We start from the raw sequence: 26,381 nt of genomic DNA on the forward strand, positions 1-26,381 counted from the left end.
CGTTGTGGTCACGGAGGACGATTCCCACCCGCCCAACCCCCCGCCCAACCCCCCGCCACATTTATTCGTGGCGGAACATCACCACACCTTCAGCACAGGCAGAGAGAATCAAGGGTCCTGTCAGATACTTTTCCACCTGCTGGTTGTTAGCTACTTAATAAAGTGGAGGAGAAAAGCAGTTACTGGGCCTATTTTCTGATGAGCTATTTAGGGCATTAACTTACTGGCGGCCAGCACAGCTACACATTACAAATGTTTACACTGTTTTCTCAATTTAGCCTTTCTAATTTGCGAATAGATAAAAGGATTTTAAAAACTGGCTGTTACATAATAGTAAAATTGATTGGCACTTGTTAGATATTAAAATATCTTGTTAGATATTTTACACTTAGTAAGCATTACAAAAACAAAACAAAAACCCACACACTCCGCAAGGGGCATATCATTTTGTCCACTGTATAAAAGAAACTCAGTGGGGGAAAGGGGGCTTCATGTGATCCTTGTAGAACACCCCGTCTTCCTAACAGCACCCTCCTCATTCTCTAGTGTAATTGTCGTAATTAAGGTCCATCTCCCCTGCACACGGTAAACTCCATGAGTTCAGGAACCGTGTGAGACCTGTTTACACCTGCGCACGCAGGGTTAAGCGAGGTATATACGTATCAGGTGTTTGGTAAACATTGGTTGAATGGAAGAACGAATGAAGAAAAGGAAATTGAGTCCAAGGAAACAATTTGGGGGGTAGAGATAGTTTGGTAAAGTCCTTTTTTGGGGGGAAACATCCTGGTACAATCCCTTAGCATCTTCGGGAGGTTGTAAACTGCTGCTAATGGAAGCAGATCTGAAGGGCACCAAGTGCCCTCGGTTATACTAACACACAAGCTCACGGAACAAAATTTGCTTTAGGGTTGAGTACCTCCTGGTGGCCTCCCTCTTTCTCTTTGGTCCCAGGCACTCTGGACATCAGTGCAGACATGGCCAAGTCCAAGAACCACAGCATGCACAGCCCATCCTGGAAATGGCCCAGAAGCAGCATCGAGAAACCACAACCACGAAGATGTGAACCTCTTAAGGGGCTGGGCGCCGAGTTCCTGAGGAATACACGCTTTGCCGAGAAACACAGCAAGACGGGCCTGAGGATGATGCAGGCCAACAACGCCAAGGCCATGAGGGCAGGCGCTGAGGCTGTCAGGCCCTTGTAAAGCCCAAGGAGGCCAAGCCCAAGATCCCAAAGGGCATCAACCACAAGCTCAATCAACTTACCTACCTTGCCCACCCCAAGCTCAGGAAGCACGCTTGTGCCTGCGTCGGGGCTCAGGCTCTGCTGGCAAAGTGCAAGACCAAGGCTCAAACCAAGACCCGACTGACTGCAGCTCCAGCTCCGGCTCCTGTTCCAGCTCCAGCTCCGGCTCCTGTTCCAGCTCCAGCCCCAGCTCCCAAAGGTGTCCAGTGCCCTACAAAGGCTCAGAGCACAGGTCTTTTCTGCCACTGTGAGCATGGAAGGACTGGTTTGATCCCTGGGCTGCTGAGGGGGCTGGTCTCCTCCTGTGCTATTAGTATAAATAAACCTGAGGCAGGATCGGTTTAAAAAAAAAAAAAAGATGGAAGGCCCCTGCTGCTGGGAGGTACGTAGCAAGGATGTGTTCTGACTGTTTTCATCAGCATCCCACCCTGCCACATCTGGTAAAGTACCATCCTGGGCAGGGGTCTATGTTTCAAATAAACAATTTTCATGTATTTAGAGTATCGTTATTGTTACTTCTGTTGTTTTCCCCTAGAGAAAGAAGGCAGTAAAGTTTTCGGGTCTGTCCCCCACTCCTGCCTTCCCAGTTCATCAAATCTAAAAAGGGAAGGAGGCTTTTATTCAATCACTATTTATAGTGGGATTGGGTTCCCAAATGAACATGTCAGGCCAAACTCATAAATAGTCAGGACTACACTAGAAAATCTTTTAAGTTGCCCATAAATTAGTGTTCTCTCCTCTCTTAGCCTAACAGCCAGTCCTGCCTTTGGCATTGGAAGGGATCACTGTGTCTTCTGTTGACACCAGAGGAAGTAGTTGCCTTGTGTTTGGGGTCCAGGACGTAGAATCATACTCAAGAAAAACGCTCGCATCTTTAAAGGGCCAAGCAGATGAGAATGGGCGGTCACGTGTGTCTCATCTCCCACCACGCAGGGTGGCAGCTCAGTGCGTGGCAGACTCACCAGGACTCTGTGGGTTCTCCCTCCCCGAGAAAATACGTCACCTCTTCCAGGAGCTGGTCCCTGTGCTAGGCCAGGGGACACAAAGAAAATGTACTGTCCTCACCCTTGAGGAGTCCACAACCTAGTGAGGTCACAGCCATGAACCAAAATTGCATTACAACGGATGAGGTGCAAAGAGAGACGTGCGTAAATGGTGCGGAGCAACCAGCTGAGTGGGGCTGGGGAGCTGCCCTGAAGAGCTGGCGTTTGACCTGCGTCTCAAGGGTTGACTGTGGCTTCTCTAGAAGAGGAGGAAGCCTGGAAGGCACAGCACTTCCCAGTCACGGCAACACGTGGGGGAAGAGGGATCCAGGCAGAAGATGAAGGTGGAAAATACCCTGGGGGCCATACTGCACTTGGTACCAGCACATCCCCTGAGAAAAATACCGCCAGACTTGACCAGCTCCCCCGCTCTGTACACCAGCCAGGGGAGCAGAGAATACTGAGCCTCCGGAACCCTTCCTCTGCAGGCAGCTACTGTGAGTAAAGGAAAAGACCACAGTAAACCTCTTCTCCAGACCCACCTCCGGGACAACCGCCTCTGGAGGGAGTAACTGACAAGCATGGCCAGGGCCACGGGGTTCCCATCCCTTTGCCTGATCTTATCTTCCTTTCAGCGACCTTGCTTGGGGTTGAGAAGCACAGCAGCAGGCTTGACCTTTGAAAACGCCGGAAGCCTCTGTATCTATTCTTCTCTCCTTAGCTGGACACCCTTCACGCTCAGACCCCAGCCATGGCCGCCCTGGCAGGTAAGAATCTCAGGCTCAATATAATTCATGGTGTGGGAACTTGATCTAGACCAACATGTGATCTCCAGCCAGTAGAGATTTGGCAAGATCCCAGGAGAGAAAGAAATTTGTATTCTAAGCTGAGGCTAATCGGTCCCGTATTATGTTGCACTTCCCTGTGACAGGCGCCGTGTTCATGCTTGAGGCAAGATATGGCCTGAGTTAGAGCCAGCGTTAAAAGGAAGCAGGCCTGTGACATTTACAAGAAAGGTGAAAACCAAGGTTCCACAAAGAGGGGGGGTGGGATCAGCCACAGCGCTATTTTCTGACTCTGAGAATGTTACAGCGAATCCGGTGATGCCACGCCCTGTGAAATTAACGCTTCCTTTTCTTCATCCTCACAGTTGAGCCTTGTGAAAGGTCAATTGATGTCAACACTTTTCTGTTACGGGCAAATTCACAAATGCCCAGGAAAAAATATTTGAGTATGTTAAAATCTTTGGGAAATATACAGAAAGAGTAAGGGAAGGGTGAGACAAAATGCCACCCCCTCCTCAGAGCTGTTAAACAAGATTCAGGAAGAGATTTCAAAGAAAAATGTTCAAAACATCTGGTTCTTATCTGAAATATAATTAGAAATGTATCTTAATATACAAGGCATTTTATAAGCCGAGAGGAAGGACGTTTCTGGGTGACCAAATGTATTGGATGATGTCATAATCATAGCATGAAGAGGAAGGCCAGACTCTGGCAATATTTTGAGAGATGTGCTTTTTGTATTGTTTTATTGTTTTTATGAAAAGTTGTTTACCAATGAAATAAGAAGGCAGAGAATGAGACTTTATCAAACATCATTTGGAATCAAGGGATTCCTAAACCTAGGTGGTATAAAGAGAGAAGGTGGTTGATGAGATATGGTTTCAAAATGCTAATCAGTTATAAGGTAGACGTTTTGCGACTTTTTCTTTGCACTCTCTGCCATTTCCCACTCCTGTTTGTTTTTATTTGGTCCATTTTCCACTCTGGGAATAATAAAGAAAAAGGAGCATGTATTTGATTAGAGAACAACAAAAGGAAATAACTGGCTGTTGTCTGGCTCGTGGTCCCAGCTCACTCACCTGGCTCTCCTTGGCCAACTTTTGAAGTCCTGGCATCCAGACCTATTGCATTAGAACCCCTGGGGGCCAGACCCAGGGAACAGTATGTGCTTTTTTAAAAAAAAAAAAACAAAACTCCCCAGATGATGCTAATTGTGCAGCTAGGTTGGAAACCACTGTCATCAACTCTGCAGCATCATGAGTGAGAGACCCCCTCCCCACTCCGGCCAGCAACCAAGTATTCCCCAGGCTTTTGTACTCACAGACCGGGAACATTTCAAAACGCACTTGGAGGAGCCATATAGATTTTCGTTTGTCAAGATTGTGAAAACAACAGTTACCATTGACTATAATGATCATTTCATGAAATACAGGACATTTTAATATCAAAATAGCAGAAAGGACATAGTCTCAGAGTATTAAAAATCTGATTCCATATGTATTTACACACATACCTATATACCTGCATACATGTATATTTCATCATATTTCTTTCTCCCTTTTACTAAGAAGAGTTCTTCTTGGACTGCCTGGCTTTGGGACCAACTTGCATCCTATCTGCAACACCCCTTCCAAGAAACTGACACCAAAATGAGCATTTACTATATGCCAAGCCCTTATCTAATTGGTTTACATACATGAAATCGTTTAGTTCTCACAACCCTAAAAAATAGGTACTGTTATTATGTTCATTTTTCAGATAAAGAAATAATCACAGCAGGTGAAGCAGTTTGCTCTGGGTCACACAGTAAGTGACAGAGCCTGATTTTGAACCCAGGCAATCAGATTTCAGAGCCCCACATTCTTAATCTCTTTACCGCACAAGTAGCTATCTGTTCATGTATTATATTATTCAGCAAACACTTATTAAGGAACTACAATGTGCTAGGCACCATGATGAACCCCAGAGATACAGATATTAAGGAGGGTAAAATCTAGGCCCTTGGAACTTAGGTGTGTTGAGGACACATTTATTCCTACTCCTCCTGTTTCCCCAGAAGAGTGGGCCTTCCCACTCTACTTTCCAGGAAGGAAATGAAGGAGGAGCCCATCTGACTTCTCTCTGTCCCCCAACTCACTCCTGGGAAGGAGTGGCTTGTGATGGTTTACCAGATGATCGGTGATTTGGAAGAAGAAACCTGGTTGGCCAAGTAGTGAGTTTCCCAGGCCAGGCTCTCCTCCTGGGGGGCAGATGGTTTGCATTGTTCTGAGGCTGCTGATGACCATGGGGAAGTCTGACTAATTCACTGCCATCCTGGAAGCCCTATTGGCCACTTGGCTACAGAGGAGACTGGCCCAAAGCCCAGTTCCTGCCGCAGCTGGACTCGTGGGCACTGGCAACAGCACCTGGGAGTGACTAAGGGTTTGTCTCCCTGTGAAAAATGGTCATCAAGTAGAACTTAGTTTGTACTGGGGGGATCTGCGCTGAAAACACATGACTGGGCATCTGTACCAACATCCTCACATCCACAAGGGCTGCCAAAGGCCAAGAGTCTTGTGTATAATGCACAAGTGCCTGCAAAGGTAAACCAGGAGGCTGGGGAGCCCGGAGGAGGGGTTTCCAACCCAGACTGGGGGATGGGGCACATGAACGGAGTCCTGAAGGACCACAGGCATTTTAGACTTTGAGCAGTGGGGTGGGGGATGGAAAGACGCCAGGCAGGGGTGAGAGCAAATGCAGAGGCAGGAGAGGACATGGCATACCATTCAGAATGACCAGAGCATCCGCGGCAGAGAGGGAAGAAGTGAGCCTGGAGGGATAAGCAGGGATGGAATTGTGAAAAGCCTTGAACGCCACGCCAAGGCCTTGTGTATTTCACCCTGAAGGCACTGAGGAGCTCGTGAAGGGTTTTAAGCCGCAGGGACGTGACGATCACTTTTACATTTCGGTAAGATTTCTCCAACAAGAGTGTGGTGAACTGGGGACCAGAGGACCTCCTGGGAAGCTGGGACAGTGGCCGGGCAAAAAATGATGAGGTCTGGAAAGAAGGAAGATGGCTGTGAGGATGTAGAGGGGAGATATGAAAGAGATGTCGTGGATCATAGTGACTGATCAGCTATGGCAATCGGGAAAAGGAGACCTCTGATTTCTGGCTTAGGGACTGAGGGTACGTAGGTGCAATTCCCAAGATAAGGAACATAAGGAGATCAGGAAGAGGATGACAGTTCCACCACGGCCAGGTGCATTCTGAGGCGCCCATGATGGGGGCTCTTGTCATGCTCTGTGGTCAGCCCCTCCCGTGGGTCACTGAACTGCAGGCGGTCCTGCCAGCATGCCACAAGACTCTCCCACAGTCGCCAGCGACACCCATGAGGCTGTGGTGGCCGTCCTGTCTCATGGCCTGGAATCCCTTCCGCTTGCTCTGGGCACTGACAGAGCATCCCCACGGCTCCCAGGCGTGGTTCTGGCTTCCGCCCCCCTGGGAGTCACCAGAGGCCCCTCCTGCGCTCATTCTCCCTCTGACTTAGGAAGGGAGAACACTTCCTCCTTCATCTCCACAGCAACTGGTTCCACCAGTTTTCCGGAGCATTTCTTCCTCTTCCGCTCCAGCTGAACGCTTTCTTGATCAAATCACTCAGCCTCCTGGCAAACACGTCCTTCCCTTCCTCGTGCGAGGCACCCCAACCTAGCCAAGAAGCCACAATCCTGCTGTCTTAAATCGTGCTCCCTGCTGATCGACCTGTCTCATGTGGATGCAGTTGGAGTCAGCTCTGCCTGGGGCTGGCAGATTTCCATCAAACATCTCAGTGGATCTACTCTATTCTGAGGTCTGCCCTGACAGAAGGCACACAATTTAACAGGAATTTAAGGTGAGTAGGGCTAACCTGGGGTCAACAGAAGTGCTTGGGGCTACACCAGTGTGGAGCTAGAGCAACTCCAAGAATCTCCCCAGTGCCCCGGCTCAGACCCAGCTTTGACCAAGAAAGAGTCTTCTGGATTGTCCATCTCCCCCCTCTACCCTCCAGGACTGTGCCAAGCTTGCGAGAAGATGGCTGGATTCCGGGTCAATCTGAAGGTCACAGAAGAAGCTTATTTTAGTACACGATAGAGAAGTTACGTTCAGGACTGAATTTGATCTCGAATTTCCTTCTGGACCAAGCAGCTCGAGGAACTTGCCTACGTGGTTGATTGGTGTTGGTGGGGCCCGCGTGGAGGAGGTCGCAGCCCCCGGACTGTCTCCTGGGCGTCTGGCTGTCCAGCTCCGTCTTCTATAACTTCAAACTTTCCCATCCAGAAGGCTTCATTTTGGTGTGACTTGGAGTTCAAACATGGCTTGATTATAGACGGAGCTCTGGGAATGAAATGAAGTTGCTATAGGAAAGCTGGCACACAGAACCCAGACAAAGGCAAGTGGCCCTACTGCCAAAATACAAAAATATCACTCTATCAACACTGCTGCTCTGATGAGGCCGGCCAGCCCAGCCAAGGGAATTACCCCAGTGTAATAACTTTCAACTCCAACCCAACTTTTCTTCCGCCCCCTCTGGGTGTGTGATGTCATGGGAGGGGTTCTGGATTGGAAACCAGGAAATTTTCTGGGTCCCTGTTCTCTCTCTCTCTTTTTTTTAAATGATTTTCAGTACTCACAATTTAGCAGATATGTTTGAGCTATCTTCTCATTTCCAGATTTTGCTTTTTTTTTTTTTTTTCCTGAACCAAATGAATCTAGTGAAAAAAGTCCTTTTTGGTTGAATTAAATCCTCTAGAGAAAAAGTTGAAATAAAACTAAACTTTCCCGACTAGATAAAATTTATTAGATTTCTCAAAATGCTTTAGATAACATGCAAAAAAATGATGTGTATGAAACAATGAAATAATACACAACTCTTAGAGAGAAGAGTGGAGCAAGTGGAAATGCAAAGATTTGAAGCAGGTAAGTTCTTCTGGCTTTGAGAGAGCCTTTTAACCTGCATGCTTGTCTCATACTGTTTCTCTTATCTACTGCTCTGTGCCAAACCACACCTGGTCCCTGTCGTTACTCTGCCCCACACCACAGGGTCCTTCGGGCAGGTTGCTTAACTTCTTTGGGCCTCAGTTTTCCCATCTGAAAATATTAGATTAAAAAAGAGATCTAAGGAGATTAAATGAGCAAACACAGGTGGAAACTCTTGCATTCAGTACAAAGCAGTCAAATTAGAATTTTTGGTAGAGGTTGCTTCAAAGCACTGCTGACCTTTCATATATTAATTTAAATGTTTCCTTTTGATTAGCATTCACTGTGCGTTCATCCAGCAAGCAGTTCTCAACATCACCATGGTGTGAAGGGCGTCATCTTGTTCAATGGCTTTGTCTGTGTTTTTATCTCTCTGGTATTTTCTGTGACCCCCCTGCAGTCCAATCAGACAATAGTAAGAGGCTCTGTTTTCACGGTCCTCAGCATTGAGAGGTTAGAGCAGAAATGTAGAGAGAACAAATAAAGCCACGCTCAGCTTTTGGATTTCAAAATAGATCGTGAGTCTCATAGCAGAGATGAGATAAAAGAAAAAGGTTTTGAGTCTCAAAAAAACAAGGTCTTGGAGGACTTAGGGCATATAGCATTTGTACCATAAATGACGTAGTTAGGAGAATGAATAATCAGATGAGAATGGGTTTTTGCACTCCAAAGGAATCATCCAGACCAAATATGGGGGGGCAGGGGAGAAGACATCAGAGGGAGGGGAGAGGCAGGGGATGAAAGAATCCCTAGGTATGTCAGGGGATTGTAGATGCAGATGTCCTTCCATATCAAGGATACTGGGTTTGGTGGTGAGGCTCTCTCATGCTGGTAGGGTAGAGCAGCAGTAAGGTAAAAACAGCAGCCTGGCCAATCTGCATGGATAAGATTTAAGACAGCCCCACCAAGTGTCCTCTATCCCTAGTGTGTTGCATCCAAATATTTGCCATCTCTCCTTCCTGGAGAGAGGCAAAGAGATAACTGAGAGAATCAGTAAACCTGCAGATGAGGGCTAAGCATGACCTACATGGACCCACTAACAGAAACCAGAAGAAACATGATTATCGCAGCCAATGCCAACGTTGGGAGATGACAACAACCGGGGACCTTGTGGAAGAGGGAGCATCTTGGCAGATGCCAGCGTGAGTAGATGATGACAACCAGGGGTCTGATTCCTTGAAGGCGTGGCATGTTAGCACCCTTGAACTCAGACCTATCCCCAGGTACATGGGTAGGGAGGGAAAACTGAATCAATCAAGAAAATCCTGGGACTTCCCTGGTGGTGCAGTGGTTAAGAATCCGCCTGCCAATGCAGGGGACACGGGTTCGAGCCCTGGTCCGGGAAGACCCCACATGCCGCGGAGCAACTAAGCCTGTGCGCCACAGCTACTGAAGCCTGTGTGCCTAGAGCCCGTGCTCTGCAACAAGAGAAGCCACCACAATGAGAAGCCTGCGCATCGCAACGAAGAATAGCCCCTGCTCACCGCAACTAGAGAAAGCCCGTGTGCAGCAACGAAGAGCCAACGCAGCCAGAAAGAAAGGAAGGAAGGGAGGGAGGGAGGGAGGAAAGAAGAAAGAAAGAAAGAAAGGAAATCCCAACTCAGTTTACTCTGAAGTAATTACGTTTTTACCACCAACAGAATAGGGGTGCAAGAAACAAAATTAAATTCAGTCTAAAAAAATTAAGTTATACATACAGCTTTGCATCTCTGAGTTTTGTGAACTGAAACTCCCATTCAATGGTCAGGTGATAGCCCTGGGACTACTGATGACCTTAAGAAAACTGAAGGTCAAATGAGCTTAAATGTACCCAAAGGCTAATGTTGGAGCAGCCACTGGGTTCCCCCGGCCAGGTCCCAAGGCCAGAGTCAGGGTTCAGCTTTCCAAAGCTTCCTTTCCCTCCAGATCCCCTCCCACCCCACCCTCCATGCACATATTCTCAGCCTCCAGTTCTCATCCCTGATAAAGGATATAAACAGAAACAAACAAAAAGGGAACCATATGAGATGGGGGAAAAAAGTGCAGGACCTGAGAAGAGGGAGGGTAGAGGGACAGAAATGGAAATACAAAGAGGGAGAAAATAGAGGGATAGCATTTAAACTCCACACGGACGCCGCTGCAATGACTGCAAGGCAGCTATTACCTTTTCCTAAGAGGAGTCGCTCCCCTCTTGGGGAAAGGATGAAAACCTAAAATAATAATAATGATAGCTACCTTGATTAATAACTGCTCTGCCCTGTACATATACATACATATATGTATAGAGAAACGTAGATGAATGTATGGAGTATAAAGCTCAATAATTACAAAGTAAAGATTCTTAATGTCTTAAGAGACAATGTCAGCCAAAAAAAATACTCTTGCTGGGGGTAAAGAGGTATTTCCTCATGGGTGCACACACAGACACACAGACACACACACACACACACACACACACACACACACACAAAGTATGCATATGTGTTGTACTGTGTATTAAAGTGATTTACTTGCTTGGATAATTTAAAAGTAAATACACACATACAAAATATACATGTATGTTATGTTGTGGATTAAAGTGATTTACTTGCTTGGGTAATCTGAAAGTAACCTTGTGACACTCCCTGAGGTAATATGCAAAATCTGACCATAAGATGAGTGGAAATCTGGAACCCTTTCACTTTAGCTCTTCTGCGTAACCTCCGGCACAATGAATTCTACTGCTTCCTAAAGATAGTGGTGGTGATGAGACCTCTTCCTCGACAGAGGCTAGAGCCCCCTGATTATGTTCCTCTGGATTTGTCACCCTTTGTATGCCTGTGTCTTAATTCCCCTGCTGTGTTGCTAGCTCCTTTTCTTTCTCTTCGTGTCCCTCCCTGACACTGCTCTGAGACCTTGGGTGTAGGAAAGGCTCAGTAAATACTGCTTGGTTGGTTGATTGCCAGCTGGGCGAGGCGATTTCCTTCAAAGCCAAGAGGATGACTTGTCTTGACACGTTATACTTTGCGGATGAAAGGCAAGCCAAAGACTGATTTAAAATGTAAGTCTGGCTGTCGGAGCAGACCAAGGTGGGGGAGAGTCCAGCTGTGTGGTCAGACCGCCATGAAGGCCCCCCCCGCCTTGATTCCTTGATACCTGAAGGCCTGGCCCGTGTCCTCCTTTGAGAAGAGAACAGAGCCATCGCTGAGGGTGTGAAGTTCAGATGTGATTTTTCAGTTGGATAGTCACCTCAGATTCCTGCGTTGCTTGCCCCCGCCCTTTCTCTGTGTCTCCTTCTGTCTCTCTTTCTCTGTCTCTCCCAATGTACACCGAGTTCATCTGGGGCATGTTAAAAGGAAGAAAAGGTATGGCAGTTCCTATGAGAATGCCCCCTCCCAACTGAGCAGTTATTTTATTCAAAAGAGGAACGATTCTTGTTTTTAAAGCAGGGTCCTTTCTACCTGAAATGTCTCTTCTCCCCCCACCTCCCTCCCCCATACATCTCTATGGCATTCCTTAATTCTGGGAATGCCACGGTTGTACGCCATTCCTGTATCCTCTATTAAAATATAAATACACTCGTTCAGATAGCCCATTCAAACAATGGTAGCAACCATTCACACTTTAGTATGAGTGAGTTTATCGCTACTCTACTGTTTCTAGATTTCACTAGAGAAGAAGCAGAAAGGACTTCCCTGGTGGTGCAGTGGTTAAGAATCCACCTGCCGATGCGGGGGACATGGGTTCGATCCCTGGTCTGGGAAGATCCCACATGCTGCGGAGCAACTAAGCCTGTGCGCCACAACTACTGAGCCTGCGCTCTAGAGCCTGCGAGCCACAACTGCTGAAGCCCACGTGCCTAGAGCCTGTGCTCCGCAACAAGAGAAGCCACCGCAATGAGAAGCCCGCGCACCTCAACAAAGAGTAGACCCCGCTCGCCACAACTACAGAAAGCCCACGCGCGGCAATGAAGACCCAATGCACCCAAAAATAAATAAATAACTTAAAAAAAAAGAAGAAAAGAAAAGAAGCAGAAGAAAGCATGGGCCCTGGGAAATGGGAGGCTAGAAAGAGATGTGGCTTTAGGGGAAGGAGAATTGGAGAAAAAAATGAAGCAAAAAGGTGAGGCTGAAAATACCAAAGAGAAAATTTTCTTCTTTCTGATTTTTCCCCGCTGTCCTCCCTGCCCATCTCTCCCTCTGACGTTGCTCCTCTTCTTTGCGTGTACGTGTAGGGCACTCCTATGTGTACCCACAGGCGCATCAACATGATTTCAACAGTGCACAACATTAACTAATACTTTGAAACCCCTTCACCATTAGGCATGGAAACCATAGAAAATCTACATTTTCAGCCAAATACCTTTCATTCATTCATTCTCACAAATATTGATTTAATGCTGTGCTGGGCATTAGGGTTACAGAAATGAACAAGACAGATCAATGGTTTTTACCTATACTATAGTGAAAATATTTGTGCCCTTTGTCTAATTAGACTGGGCTTGGGAAGAAAAAAGAAACAAACATGGCTGTTTGGCTTAGGTTGGTGGGAATGTGTGTGTGTGTGTGTGCGTTTGCATGTGTGAGACGCTGAAGGTAAAGGAAATCAGTGAGTCTTTAGAGTTTTTCTATATTTATTTCTAAGTATTTTGAAAGTTCAAATTACCTTGAATAAATGCCTTAATTGCTCATGCTGCAATTCAAGCCATTATCTCCTTTTCTTAAGGTCATAATGTTGTAAATAGAGAATAAATTCCTAGCTTTAAATGCCAAAAGTTTAATAACAAAAAGCAAAGAAAAATAAAAGTATACTCCAATATATGCTTTTTATTTATTTAGTAAGTTTCACTTAAAAGAGACCGTGTTGGGGCTTCCCTGGTGGCGCAGTGGTTGAGAGTCTGCCTGCCAATGCAGGGAACACGGGTTCGAGCCCTGGTCTGGGAAGATCCCACATGCCGCGGAGCAACTAGGCCCGTGAGCCGCAGTTACTGAGCCTGCGCGTCTGGAGCCTGTGCTCCACAACAGGAGAGGCCACGCGACAGTGAGAGACCTGCGCACCGTGATGAAGAGTGGCCCCCCGCTTGCCGCAACTGGAGAAAGTCCTCGCACAGAAACGAAGACCCAACACAGCCAAAAATAAATAAATAAATAAATAAATAAACCCAAAAGTTAAAAAAAAAAAAAAAAAGAGACCGTGTTAATATTTCTTTGGGGGATTTTTTCTGCAAAGGATGTACTTACTGGAATTCTTAACAATGACCCATTCAAATCTAGACTGAAGGTAGATTCTACCATCAGCATAGTCGTCCTTTACTGCCAGAAGACCCTTGATATGACATAAAACTTTAAGCGGCATCTTTCTCAAGCATCTTTTTGCTAATTGAATGTTGCCCTTGAACTTGCTTGAATGGTAACCGCTGAGGAGCTCCCCTTCCTGGCTCACCAGACAGATAGGAAGGAGGTCAGTCCCTGGCGAATCAGGGCTGTTTGTTCTGCCCCGTGCCGACAAAACCCTCAGTGTTCCCACCCAGGACTGGCTGTGTTGTTTGTGGGATGCAAAATAAAAATGACAGGCCCCTGGTTCAGAATTTCAAGGAGGTGACAGCAGAGCATTAAACCAAGTGCAGGCCCTTCTGAGTGCGGGACTCTGGGCAAATGCAGTCTGTCTGCCCTGCACCCACCCAGAGAGAGACCCAGCTTGGAGAGGCCCTGGCCACCTTCTCCTCCTTATTCCCCACCCCCAGCTCTGCAGCACTTCTGCTCTTTCCTAGGCTCTGGCTCCATTCTCCTTGTCCTAGTGCATCCTTCTCCTACTTGAGCAATGTCCCTCTCTCAGCCTCCACCCCCTCCTCTCTCTCTTCCTTTCTTCCGAACTCCAGCATTTTCATCCTTCTAGATATGGCCTAGACAATCTCTGGATGCAGATCCAAGGCCTGTTCCAAGATTAGCTCTAGCCTCAGATACATGTGTGTCTTTCAAAACTTCCCCATTATTTCTGGGTCTTCCTCTCTTTGGTGCCAAAACAGGTTTTAATGACCAAGTCCTAATGTGTCATGCGTGTGTGATGAGGCAGGCACAGAGAGGTGGGATGCAGGGGGTAATCTGGGCCTCGTTACAGGGCCAAGAAAGAATCAAAGAATGAAACGATGCTCCAACGCGATCCGGGACTCACACGAGACAGGGAACCACAAGGATGAAGGTGTAAACAATGGGCCCGGGAACACGTGTTCACCCACAGTGCCATGCACATCAGAGCTGTGAACTTCCTCTGACACATGTTCTAAAGGAAGAGGAAATGTTCAACGCATCTCCGAGATCACCTCTGTGGAAACCGCTTTTAGATGGTTCTCATCTAGCAGCATGACTCACCAAAGAGTCTTTATTCATTGACCCTTTCTTCAGGGCCCTCAATGAAATGACTCACACCTCTATTTACTAGATTTTATTGGGAAGGTTAGGTGAAATCCTTTCCCCTGGGAACAGGAAGTTTTTGGTGTTTCTTATACAGATTAAACACCACTGGGGGCACAGTAGCATACGCACTGTTGCTGGGCTGACTTCCTACCGGGGACGCTGTGTCCTATCACGAGCAGCAGAATCACAGTTCTGGGGGAAGCAGAGCAGCTTTCAAAAGGCACAGTCAACATCAGTACACTCTTAATAATCCAAATGCACAGAAGATAAGGCCCGACAAAGTATTTCCTGTTTGGAATATTTAGAAGAGAGACCGAGAGTAAGAAAGTATTGTGGGAAGCATTGGCAAAAGGCTCAGTGACTGAGTTTTGGGAATTGCAACCCCTGATCTTGCCTATGGGGGATACTCAGGTGTCTGCAGTCAATGGAAAACACGGGGAGATCGAGTCCATTGGAGGTACCACTAGGGTCACTGCCCGTAGCAAAAGGGCGGGTCAGGAATTCACCAGGCAGCAGACTTCAGGCCCAGGGGTAAATGGGGCAAGCGACAGCTGCCTGGACGAGGGGCTTTTTATTTTATTTTATTTTCACTTTTTAAATTAATTTATTCAATTACTCTCCTTTAGGAAGATTCACATTAGAAAGACAGGGGAATTATCAGCTGCCTAATCCACATCATTAATGGGAAGTAGCTATTTGAAGAGCATTAGAAATATTAAGACCAGGAACTCTTTCCTTGGATTTTTCATCCCACCCTTGCCTGCCCTGTCCACCGATGACAGCTGGCCCAGAGCAGGACTCCCCAGGAAGAATCCACTCTGACTGTGTGCCCTGCTAACTAGAGAGGAAGAAGCAGCTAGCCAGGCCTCTGGAAAGTTCCTTGTCTGGCATGAAGGACCTTCTCCTTGTCAGTTGTAGAGAAATGTTGCAACCTTGCCATGTGCCACTGGAGGCTAAGAAGTATCTTCAGCTGACATCAAAGCAAGAGGCCAGTGCTACTCTCAAGACATCAGTCCTTCTGCATCCCCCCCTCCCCCCCCTCCCCCCGGTGGTTAATGCTACAGTCACGGAAAGGACGGAAAGAGCTCTTACACAGGTCAACTCTGGAGACAGTGCCTGGAGTCTAATCCCATAGCTCCCAGACAGGCACTTTAACCACAGGCCAGTGGACGCCACGGTGTGTGTATCTCCAGGGATCCAGGGGACCCCCTCCCCCCAGTCCCATGGGACAAATAAGCCACACATCCCTCCCCCAAACAGCAAACACCATCTTGGGGAAAGAACCTGGGGGAAGGGAAGGTGATCTGAGACACTGAGCAAGAGAAGCAAAAACATGACCCAAGGAAATCATTTAAATGATCAGTCGCACAAAACCTTAACCCATATCAGGCATCCACTTAAAAATTTCCCCATAACCGTTTGATGGCAGCCTGAGAAAATAAGGTTATTTATAGACCAAAGTCATTACGTTTTTGTCCACACATCGAAGGGTGCCAGGCATGAGTTAACAACCCTGCCATGCAGTTGATTATTTATCACCTACTATATGCCAGATGCTACATTTGATGCGGAGGGGACAAAACTAGCTTAAGAGAGAAGCAGACAGGTAAGTAGTTATTAGATAGCGCTGTTGGTAAGCTCTGTGACAGAGGGATACCTCAGTGACACAGGGGCCCGGAAGAGAGGCATTTAACTCAGAGAAGGCTTCTGGATCGTTGAGACTCGAGCTGAATTTGGATGGACAAGTAGGCGTCAAATGGAATTTAGATGAAAAGCTGTGGGAAACACTTTCCAAGCCAGGAGGATCGTAAGAGACACAGAGGCAGGGAAGTGCATGACGAGGTCAGAGGACGGAGAGGATTCTGTGTAGCTGAGGTGTGAGGAAGGGTCAAGAGATCGTGCTAAAGAGTCCAATCAGGGGCTTCCCTGGTGGCGCAGTGGTTGAGAATCCGCCTGCCAATGCAGGGGACGCGGGTTCGAGCCTTGGTCCGGGAAGATCCCACATGCCGCGGAGCAACTAGACCCGTGAGCCACAACTACTGAGCCTGCGCGTCTGGAGCCTGTGCTCCACAACAAGAGAGGCCGCTATAACGAGAGGCCGCGATAACGAGAGGCCTGTGCACCGCGATGAAGAGTGGCCCCCGCTTGCCGCAACTAGAGAAAGCCCTCGCGCAGAAACGAAGACCCAACACAGCCAAAAATAAATATTAAATAAATAAATTAATTAAAGAGTCCAATCAGGAAGAGATATGTGTGCTGAGCTAAGGCATCTGAATTTTGTCTTGAAAGCTATAAAATAAAAAAAAAATCATTGAAAGATTCTAACCAGGGCAGGACAGAATCAGATTCTCATTTGAAACAAATAATTCAGGTGGCAGGGTGGAGAACAAGCACAGGAGGGCAGGGAGAGGAGAAAGGAAGGCGGAAACCTGGTGAGAAGTGATGAGGGCCTGAACAAGGAGGCTCAGATTTAAAACACGTTTGGGAGATGGAATCTACAGGATTTCATGACCCGTGAGGTGAGGGAGGTGAATGAGAGGGGCCCTCAGAGTTCTGATTGGATTGTGGTTCCCAAGTGGGTACCTTGCTCCAAAGGGAATACAAGACAACGGTGGGTTTGAGGAGGCAGGCGATGGCTTGGTTGGGATGTGGTGGATAAGTCTGTGGTGTTTCTGTCCAGTATCGGTCAGGGTGGCCAGTAAAAGTCAGTGCCCCCGAGAAGTGAAATCAGGACCTGGACTTGCTGTTGGGCTGTCGTGTTGGCAGTTATTGGGGGTCTTGATGACAGCACACGCAGTGAGGTGGTGGAGATGAGACCCCGCTGGCAGTGGATTGAGGAGAGACTGATAACCTGAAGCTGGTATCCTTGCAGCCCTGTCTTGGTGAAGGGTCCCCCACCCAAACCGGGCACCCAGCTCTTTCTCATATCAGGTACTCGGGCAGTCTCTGGGGCCTGTTGATTCCGTTCCCCTAGGGTCTCCATTCCCCACCGCCCACCCCCGTTCTCCACACCACCTCCCACCTCCATTCAGTCTTTCCAAGATGCTGCCTGACTTCCAAACAGAACCCAGGAATCCTTTAACAGCACAGATCTGACCACGTGACCCAGGTGTCTCCGACAACCTTCTGGATCAAGTCTGGACTCCAGGACTGGATCCCCGAGCTCCTGCCTAGCCCTCACTCTCCCTGGGCCTCCTTCCAGCCCATCCCCCAGATACCCTTCCCCCACTCCCCCGCTCAGATTGAAATCACGTAACCCTCCCTCCCCCTTCAGCTCTCATAGCTCCTGAGTTAGGGTGATGGGGAGCCGCCCACAGGTGTGGTGGCCAAAGTACCGTTGTGAAGGGCTTCGGAGCTGTGAAAAATCAAGGTATTGCGAGGCCAGAGGGCTGAGTGGATCATTTACAAGAACCCAGGAGGTGGAGGTCACGCTGTGAGTTTAGAACCGAAACTCTCAACAGATGTGAGAGCTGACAGGTGACCACAGGGGACGTGGAGGATGGCCCCCATGAAGGGGAAGGTAGAGGACAGTGGCCTGAAAGTGGCAAGAGGGAGGTAGGAAAACCCTCAGGCATTTACCTCTTCCTCCGGGCCAGGGAAGGGGAGGGGTGTGGGATGAGCTGCCTGCGCCTGAGAAGAGGGAAGATCATCCCTCGCCTTCTGGTCAAACTGCAACCTGGAAAAATCCTCTTGTTGGGAACACACGCCACGAATTCCTCATCATCCTCTGTACGCCGACGATGCCTAAATCTACGCTTCGACTTGGACCTCACTTCTGATTCACGCGCCCCAAAGGCAGCTGCATACACAACCCAAACCCTTGTGTCCAAAACAGAATCCCCACCTTTCCTACCACGTCCCTTTCCCCCACTCACACTTCTTCCTGTCTTCCTCCTCGTGCGGGTGAATTATAGCCTCCTCTCCTCGTTGCTCTAGTTGGAAGCCAGGTCACCTGACTCCTTCCTCGGCATCCCCTGCCGTTCAGCAGCCATGTCATTGCACCGGGCACTCCTACCCTCCGGCGCTTCCCTGGCAGTGCGGTCACTCCCCTGCGGCTCCGGTGTTCCGGCCCCTCTCCCGCTCCCTGGCTTATTCCCACTGCACCTACAGCACTGACGTCGCAGCTGGGTTCATCTCCACGAAATCAAAAACTCTTGCCGGGCCCAGGGCAACGCAGGGCCCCAGCCTGGGGCTGGGAAGTTAATCTCCTCTTCCCACAGACTCTGCTGTCCCAACCCATGGCCCATGGTGACCCCCAATGGGTTGCGACGTCCACGCTGGGATGTACTTGGTACCCAGATCGAGGGCAGGCAAGACGCCCCATCTGGGCTGCCCACAGAGTGTCCCTGGGGCTGCCAGCCCGAGGAGGGGTGCCAGTGCCTCGGTCTGCCCTGAGATGCTACGAGCCTGCACCCAAGCTCTCACACGTGTGCAGCGAGGCCCCCGCCACGGGTGGAGGGTGATGGTGGAAGAGGGACCTCCTGCCCTCATCTCCCCAGGTGGAGGGCACGAGCCATGGGGGTACAGGGATGGGGAAGGGGAGTCAGGCAGGGCGGGCCCACCAAGAGACAGGGAGCAAGTGGGCAAGAACTCATGCTGGGAGACCGGGTGGGGTGAAGAGGTGGGACCGCACGTGAGCAGAGGCTCCAAACCCCCAGACACGCTCTGTTGTCCCTTTATTTACAGAACACAAAGTCAAAGATAAAATTCTTAAGGATTCCAAGACAGCAACTACAGAGCATTGAACCTCACCCTTCTAAGTGCACATCCTGTGCAACCGCACTGGTCACACCTGTCTGTGATTTCAGCCCTGCCTCTTCCCTCCCCTCCTTAAAATCCTTCAGGGGCTCACATCCTTTTTTTAGGGAAAAAAAAGCCCAAATGCTTTCACCTGGCTTTCACTGTTAGGACTTCTGACACACTGTTCTCACTGCCCAGAACACATTTACCCCCTCCCCATGTCCCTTGGTCTATGTTCATCAATGGGGTCTCACTTTCTCTGGGAAACTCCATGACCCCCTTTTTAAAAAAAATATTTTTCATTAAAAAAATTTAAAAAAAAATTTTTTTTTTGGCCACGCCCTGTGGCACGCGGGATCCTAGTTCCCCCACCAGGGACTGAACCTGTACCCCCTGCAGTGGAAGCGTGGAGTCTTAACCACTGGACCACCAGGGAATTCCCTCCATGACCCTCTTGTTTGAGTGCCTCATTTATCTGGCCCCATGACACTAAGATCAAATGGAGAAGGAGCCACACACACTCCAGAACGAGGGCTGCAATAAGCACACAACTTGGAAGCTGGACCATCAGCTTCTACCCCCAAAATAGGAGGAGTTGCCCCTCGGACTTGATAGGGCCTGGGGCGGAAGCGTTTGTGACTGCCTTTATTAACCTGTCCCTCTCCTGAGGCCGCGCTGACCATGAGGGCTGTCATTGCCTGTGGGTCCACATCTCTGCTACTCGCCACATACGTGCCCACCGTGGAGGCTGGATTTTATCCTCAGTGCCTAACACGGTGCTTGCCACATGCTAAGTGCTCAGGAAATATCTACTGATTAAACTGAATGAATGGGTTGAAATCAATCAATGAATGAACGGAGTTGCATGCTCAGGTTATCATAGCATTCTAAGACTGCAGAGCCTGCGTCCTAATACCAGTGTTTCCCCCAATAAAACAACCAGCCTCTGAAGGAGAGGATCTTAACTGGAGGTCCACCGAGATTCCAAGGGCATCCACGGACTGGGTGGAAGGACTACAAATTCCAAAAATTGAGTGCACAATTTGATGGGTACGTGTAGTTTGCGGAGGGAGGTGATTAATAGTTTTCATCAGAAACTCAGAGGTATCTTGAATCCCTAAAGTGAACAAATCTTTGCTCTGAAACATTGGTTCTTAAAGTGCAAATATCTTCAGCATCATTTGGAAACTTTATTAGAAATGCAAATTCTCAGGCCCCACCTCAGAGCTGCTGAGCCAGAAACTCTGGGCTGAGGATCCCAGCGTGTGTATTGTTGGGAAGTTTTCTTGGACATTCGGTGCACACTCAAGGCTGAGAACCACTAAAGAATTAGAAATAGGATGCTGTATTTTCCAATCAGTAGAGGTGAAAAAAGAAAAATTAGAGAGAGCCCAGAAATAAACCCTCACATTTATGGTCAAAATTAACTCAAGGGTCTTCCCTGGTGGCTCAGTGGTTAAGAATCCGCCTGCCAATGCAGGGGACACGGGTTTGAGCCCTGGTCCGGGAAGATCCCACATGCTGCGGAGCAACTAAGCCCACATGCCACAACTACTGAGCCTGTGCTCTAGAGCCAGTGAGCCGCAACTACTGAGCCCGCATGCCACAACTACTGAAGCCCACATGCCTAGAGCCTGTGCTCCACAACAAGAGAAGTCACGGCAATGAGAAGCCCACGCACCACAACGAAGAGTAGCAATCACTCTCTGCAACTAGAGAAAGCCCGCACGCAGCAACGAAGACCCAACGCAGCCAAAAATAAATAATAAAATAAAATAAATTAAAAATAAATAAATTTTAAAAATTAACTCAAGATGGATCAAGACCTAAGTGTAAGACCTAAAACTCTTAGAAGAAAACATAGGTCAAAAGCTTCTCGACAATGGATTTGGCAATGATTTCTTGGTGATGACACCAGAGGTCCAGGAACAAAAGTGTCGAAGTGATGAACCCCCACTAAGAAGCCAGGACACCACGCTTCCTGTGAGCTTCCCTGGTTAGCGACAAGCTCTGTTTGTCACATGCGCTGCGAGCAGTACTGGGACGCCGCGGGCTTTCTGTCGCCGTCCCTCTCCATGGCCCCGCTTGGTTAGGGCGTGTGTGCACGATTATCATGTTATCCCCAGGCCAGCATGTCAGCACTTATTATGCCATAAAATTAATTCATTTTTTAATATGATTATTCATAAAAGGCATTTGCTTTACTCTAGGAGGTTTTTATATGGCTTCAAATTAGTGAGTCCTTTTTTTTTTTTGATAGCTTCACCCTCAAGATGCAAGAGAATTGGAGAAAGGTCAAGAGGCCACTTGTGGGCTTCCTGATGGCGCAGTGGTTAAGAATCCGCCTGCCAATGCAGGGGACACAGGTTTGAGCCCTGGTCCGGGAAGATCCCACATGCCACGGGGCAACTAAGCCCGTAAGCCACAACTACTGAGCCTGCGCTCTAGAGCCCGTGAGCCACAGCTACTGAGCCTGCGAGCCACAACTACTGAGCCCACGTGCCACAACTACTGAAGCCTGTGCGCCTAGAGCCCGTGCTCCGCAACAAGAGAAGCCACCGCAATGAGAAGCCCGCGCACCGCAATGAAGAGTAGCCCCCGCTTGCCGCAACTAGAGAAAGCCCGCGTGCAGCAACGAACACCCAATGCAGCCCAAAATAAATAAATTAAAAAAAGAGGTCACTTGTTAAAGAGCAGAAGATAAGAAGCAGGATATGCAAAATGAGAGTCCCATGGAGCCAGGAAACCATAGGGACGAACCTTCTGCGGGCCGACAGAGCCGTCCGCTGGGGCTGGAAACACAGACTCACAAGCCGAGATCGCTTTGATAATGAAAAGAAAGCATTTGACCTAAGAGCAGAGGAGGTTATATCCCCAAGAGACTTTTTTTTTTAATCTTTATTGGAGTAGAATTGCTTTACAATGTTGTGTTAGTTTCTGCTGTATAACAAAGTGAATCAGCTTTATGTATACATATATCCCCATATCCCCTCCCTCTTGAGCCTCCCTCCCACCCTCCCTACCCGTCCCCCCCACCAAGGGACTTTGAAGTCCTGTCTCTTTTCTGGGCTGAACTGAGATTGGATTTCTTTAGCAGCTCCCAGGGATGGGCGGACAGCTGAAGGGAGCTTAAAGTGAGGAGCACAGAGCCGTTTGAAGTCCTGCATACCAGACTTCACATTCAATGATGCTGGGTAATGGTTCAATTTCTCTGAGACTAAATTGGCTTGTCTTTAAAATGAGAGTAACAAAATCACCTCCCCGAGTTATTAGGATGATGATATAAAGAGGCACAGGAGGGACTTCCCTGGCGGTCCAGTGGTTAGGTCTCCGCGCTTCCACTGCAGGGGGCAAGGGTTCGACCCCTGGTTGGGGAACTAAGATCTGCATGCTGTGTGGTGTGGCCAAAAGAAAAAAAAAAATTTGAAAAAAAAAGAGGCACAGGAAAAGTCAGGGGTAAAACGGGAGCTCAAATATTACTTCCCCTTCACCCCAGTGTTGACTCATATGGCTTCAAACTCATTTTGTATTTCTAGGTCTCCAGCAAATGTGTTTATTGCGGCGCTAACTAAACTTCTCTAGAAAACAAAGCCTGTCCTTGCCCTGCAGCTGTCCTCTATTTGGAATCCTTCAAATCTAAAAATTCAGAAATGTTTGCATATCCATTCCCCTCTCTGAATCATCCTGGGATGTCCTGACTCTTGTTTTCTCACCCGCTTTCTCTCCAGTGGTTCAGATATCCTCTCAATATTTGTGTTTGCAAAGTTCCATCCCTGGGCCTGAATTCCCCCCAGAGTTCTCGTGGCCCAGATCCAAACAGCCTGCAAGCATGTCCCTTTACCTCACCGGACACTCCAGTCTTGTTTTGCCAGCAAATATGTATGGAATGCCGCTAAGTGCCAAATCCTGTGCCGGGACTGTGGTTTTCAGCTAAATTAGAAACAGTTCAACCCTCAAGGAGCTCCCGTTCAGGGGGAGATGGATCATGCAGTGACGGTGGAACAGATGCGCTCTGTCCCAGCACCCAGGAGACGCAGCAGGCCAGGTGCTGCCTGAGGATAGAGAAGCCATCCAGGCACGAGGAGACATGCGTCCCCCAAGCTGTGAGGGCCCGGCCACCTCAGAGGGCCCACCTGTGCGGGGGTCCACCAGGGGTTCCTGGCGGGCGCTGTCCACTCTGCAGACAGAAGGGGAAGCCCTCACACCAGTTGCAGCCTGGGAGTCAGAGCGGAGAGAAAAGAGCTTCTGCCAGGGTCCGGCAGCCAGGGCTCCAGCCTCATCAACACCCAGCGCTCAGCTCATGGGATGTGAGAACCGCGAGGCGAAATCAGGGTGTGGAATCTGGGCACCCCAAGGCCTCCCGGGCTTGCTTGGGAAAAGATAGGAAGCGCATTGTGTGGGCTGATGCTCACCGGGGATTCTCAGTTAAGCGAACATCAGCATGGACTCAACACGGGGGCAGCTGCTCTACGCTCAGGTTGTTAGCCAGGCAAACTGCAGGACGGGGGACACCGAGACCCAGCAACATTGCAGAAACCAGATCGCTGGGCAGAATTCATAAAAGGCTGAAGAGACTGGCATGTAAACAAACAGCCATAACACAGGGCAGTGTTGCTCAGAAACCCCCACATGCACAGTCACTCGGCAACGTGATGTAGTGAAGAAGACACGGCCTTGGGTCAGACCTGCCAGGCTCAATCCCAGCTCAGACATGTAGTAGCCAGGAGACCAGGGCCTCAGTGTCCTGATCTGTAAACTGGGGCTGCAGGAGGATTCACTTAGCCTTGATATCTGGAAAGTGAAGTGCCTGGTATATAGGAAAGGTTCCATAAAGGGTCCTTGTCATGGTTATTATTATTATTGCGAGCTGAGCCCAGTGAGTTTTGCCCTCTCCCTCATCTTCGTGCTTTGCAACGGGTCACCAGACAAGTCCTGTGTCGGCTCTCCTGTCTGTGTTCCTCTCCCGTCCTGCCCTCTCACCCGACCCTCCCTCCAGCCTCACCTGAGGCCCGGCCTCGGCAGCCGTGGACCTCCGCTGCCTTCGGCCTGGACACATGCCTCCTTAAGCGCATAGCTGGCCCTCCTCACACCAGCTGAAGGGGGCGCCTCCCACCCCTGTTATTTACACAAGTCGCCTTCTGCCTGGCATTGCGGTGTCTGAGCCCCTGGCATTGACTCCATCCTGAATCAGGCACGTGAGTGCAGAGACAAGGCCATTTGGATTGGCTCCCGTTCAGGACCTAGCAGACTGCTCTGCTTCTTAAGTGCTCACTATGTACTAAATCTCGCTACAAAAACCAGCACATATTAAATATGTTAACAAATAAATGAAAGTACCTTTTCCCTATACTGTTCCTTATACTAACCCACCAAGACGTGGGTGAATAAAGGTCATCTAAGCCAATCTCCCATGGACCGTATCCTCCAATAGCATGCATTTAGCACCTAAGTGCCCGTGTCACTCTTCAAAGCAGGCCACTAAAACCACATATTGTGGCTTTGGTTTTCTGGAATCTACAGTATAAAACAGAACTTGATGCCGCAAGTTCCATTCTGCCCTGGAATTAACAGAACTTAATTCCAGGGCAATTACAAGTCAAATCCCAATACTATAAACTCCAAGAGATCATAAAATACATCATAACAAACATTACTTCTAAGAAGAGAATCTGGCTGGCTAGGGTTTTGAAATCTCTTGGTTTGTCAGATGACACTCTGTTATAATCTAATTTCCCTTGTGGCATTACCAGCAAACTTTGTAAATACTGACGATGTTGTTGGCAGGGAGAGGGGTAGAATTGTTAGAAATGCCAGGGGGTGGAAAGCATGCAAGAGATTAAGGAAAAATGTACAAAGGAAATGAGGACAGAATACGCAAAATGGGGAATTGGATGGGGTTTTGGTGGCACAGTGCTCTATTCTGAGCCTGAGTTTCTTCTTCCTCTTGGTGTTTCTTTCTCCAGGCCTGGACAGACCCTAAAGATGAGAGGATCAGCTGAGAAACCCAGGGAGCAGGGCAGGCTGACTGGGGAAATATTTGTGGGCTATCCCTTATGAGGTTATTCCTATTCTAAAGAACTTGAAAAAGGTAGAACCTGCTTATATGAAGGATGAACATTGGAAAATGGTTTTCTTTTCCTGCCAATTTCTACTAATCTCAATCTCTACGAATTGAGATTCCTACGAATTGCAACTAATGATCTGCACATAGTAGTTTCTCAATAAAATACTTTTGAATTGATGTTGTGTGTGATGGCAGGTGGTTTCGGTTCTGATTCCTGCTACGGGAAGTTGTGTTTTGTACACTTGAGGGTAAGGTTCGTTTAGCTTTCGAAATTGTTCTGAAACCTTTGGCTCTGTGGGGTCTGAACAGCTTTGTAATGGAGAAGCTCCAGCAGGTCCCTGTGTATCTCTTCCAGGAGTCCTGCTACGTGTCTGCTAAAAGAAAAATACAAGCACACAAAACATAGCTCATTTTACCTTGAAAAAAAAAGAAAGGCCACAGTGCCCCAGGGCACAAGCGACAGCCAATGAAATAGCAAATACCAACGAACAGCTGGAATTGGGTTTTTGCTGGGCCACAGATGGAAACACATTTATACCTAATGAACAGGGGCCGATGGGCTGGATTCTATAGGAAATGACAAGTAAAAGGAGGGAATGGAGCATGGGCAGTGAATACTATCTGTGTTTTTAAATAACTCCTTGTGATTAAGGATAGGTAGATTAATGACAAGTCTGGCGTTCTGAAGCACTGTTCCAGCTTCGTAGATGCACACGAGCAAATCCAACAACAAGCCTAAAACAGCTGGATGTAGCGTGTTAACAGAATAGTGAGGACGGGAATTTATGTGGCATACTTGGCACATAGTAAACTTCAGCCTCTGCCATAGCACACGTTCTTAATAAAACATGCATGTCGAGCATTTATGTCGCCCTGTTTATGAAGCACTGATGACTCGTGCTACATGCCTCAGGAAGGGAACCATATTTAGCCTGAGACGCTGCCCCCAAGGTGTTTTCATGCAGCTGAAAAGGCCACAGTCCCTCACCACACTAGGTCCCATCTTGCTGACGCCACCAGGTTTTCTGCCCTAGAAAGACCCCCGCCAAGCAGCCAGGGGTTCCCTGGAACTTCAGTGAGACCTCGGGGAGCAGAGGAAATCAGAATCTGACCTGGTGGAGTATCAGTCCTGGGCCTTAGCTATTTATTTTCTCACATTCCTCCTGCCCGGCACCTTACACCTCATCTGCTACCCCCTTCTG

At 48.4% G+C, this 26,381-nt stretch overlaps 1 protein-coding gene across 1 annotated transcript; it reads left to right on the top strand.

The window, feature by feature from the left end:
* The first annotated feature begins 974 nt into the window (after nucleotides 1–974).
* On the top strand, nucleotides 975–24,212 carry LOC118884393 (60S ribosomal protein L29-like). Its single transcript, XM_036832043.1, is given in 3 exon segments — nucleotides 975–1,188; nucleotides 1,191–1,490; nucleotides 24,112–24,212. Coding segments are annotated over 3 exon segments (615 nt in total).
* The last annotated feature ends 2,169 nt before the right edge of the window (nucleotides 24,213–26,381 follow it).

This window comes from Balaenoptera musculus, chromosome 18, assembly GCF_009873245.2.
Source record: "Balaenoptera musculus isolate JJ_BM4_2016_0621 chromosome 18, mBalMus1.pri.v3, whole genome shotgun sequence".
Lineage (NCBI taxonomy): Eukaryota > Metazoa > Chordata > Mammalia > Artiodactyla > Balaenopteridae > Balaenoptera > Balaenoptera musculus.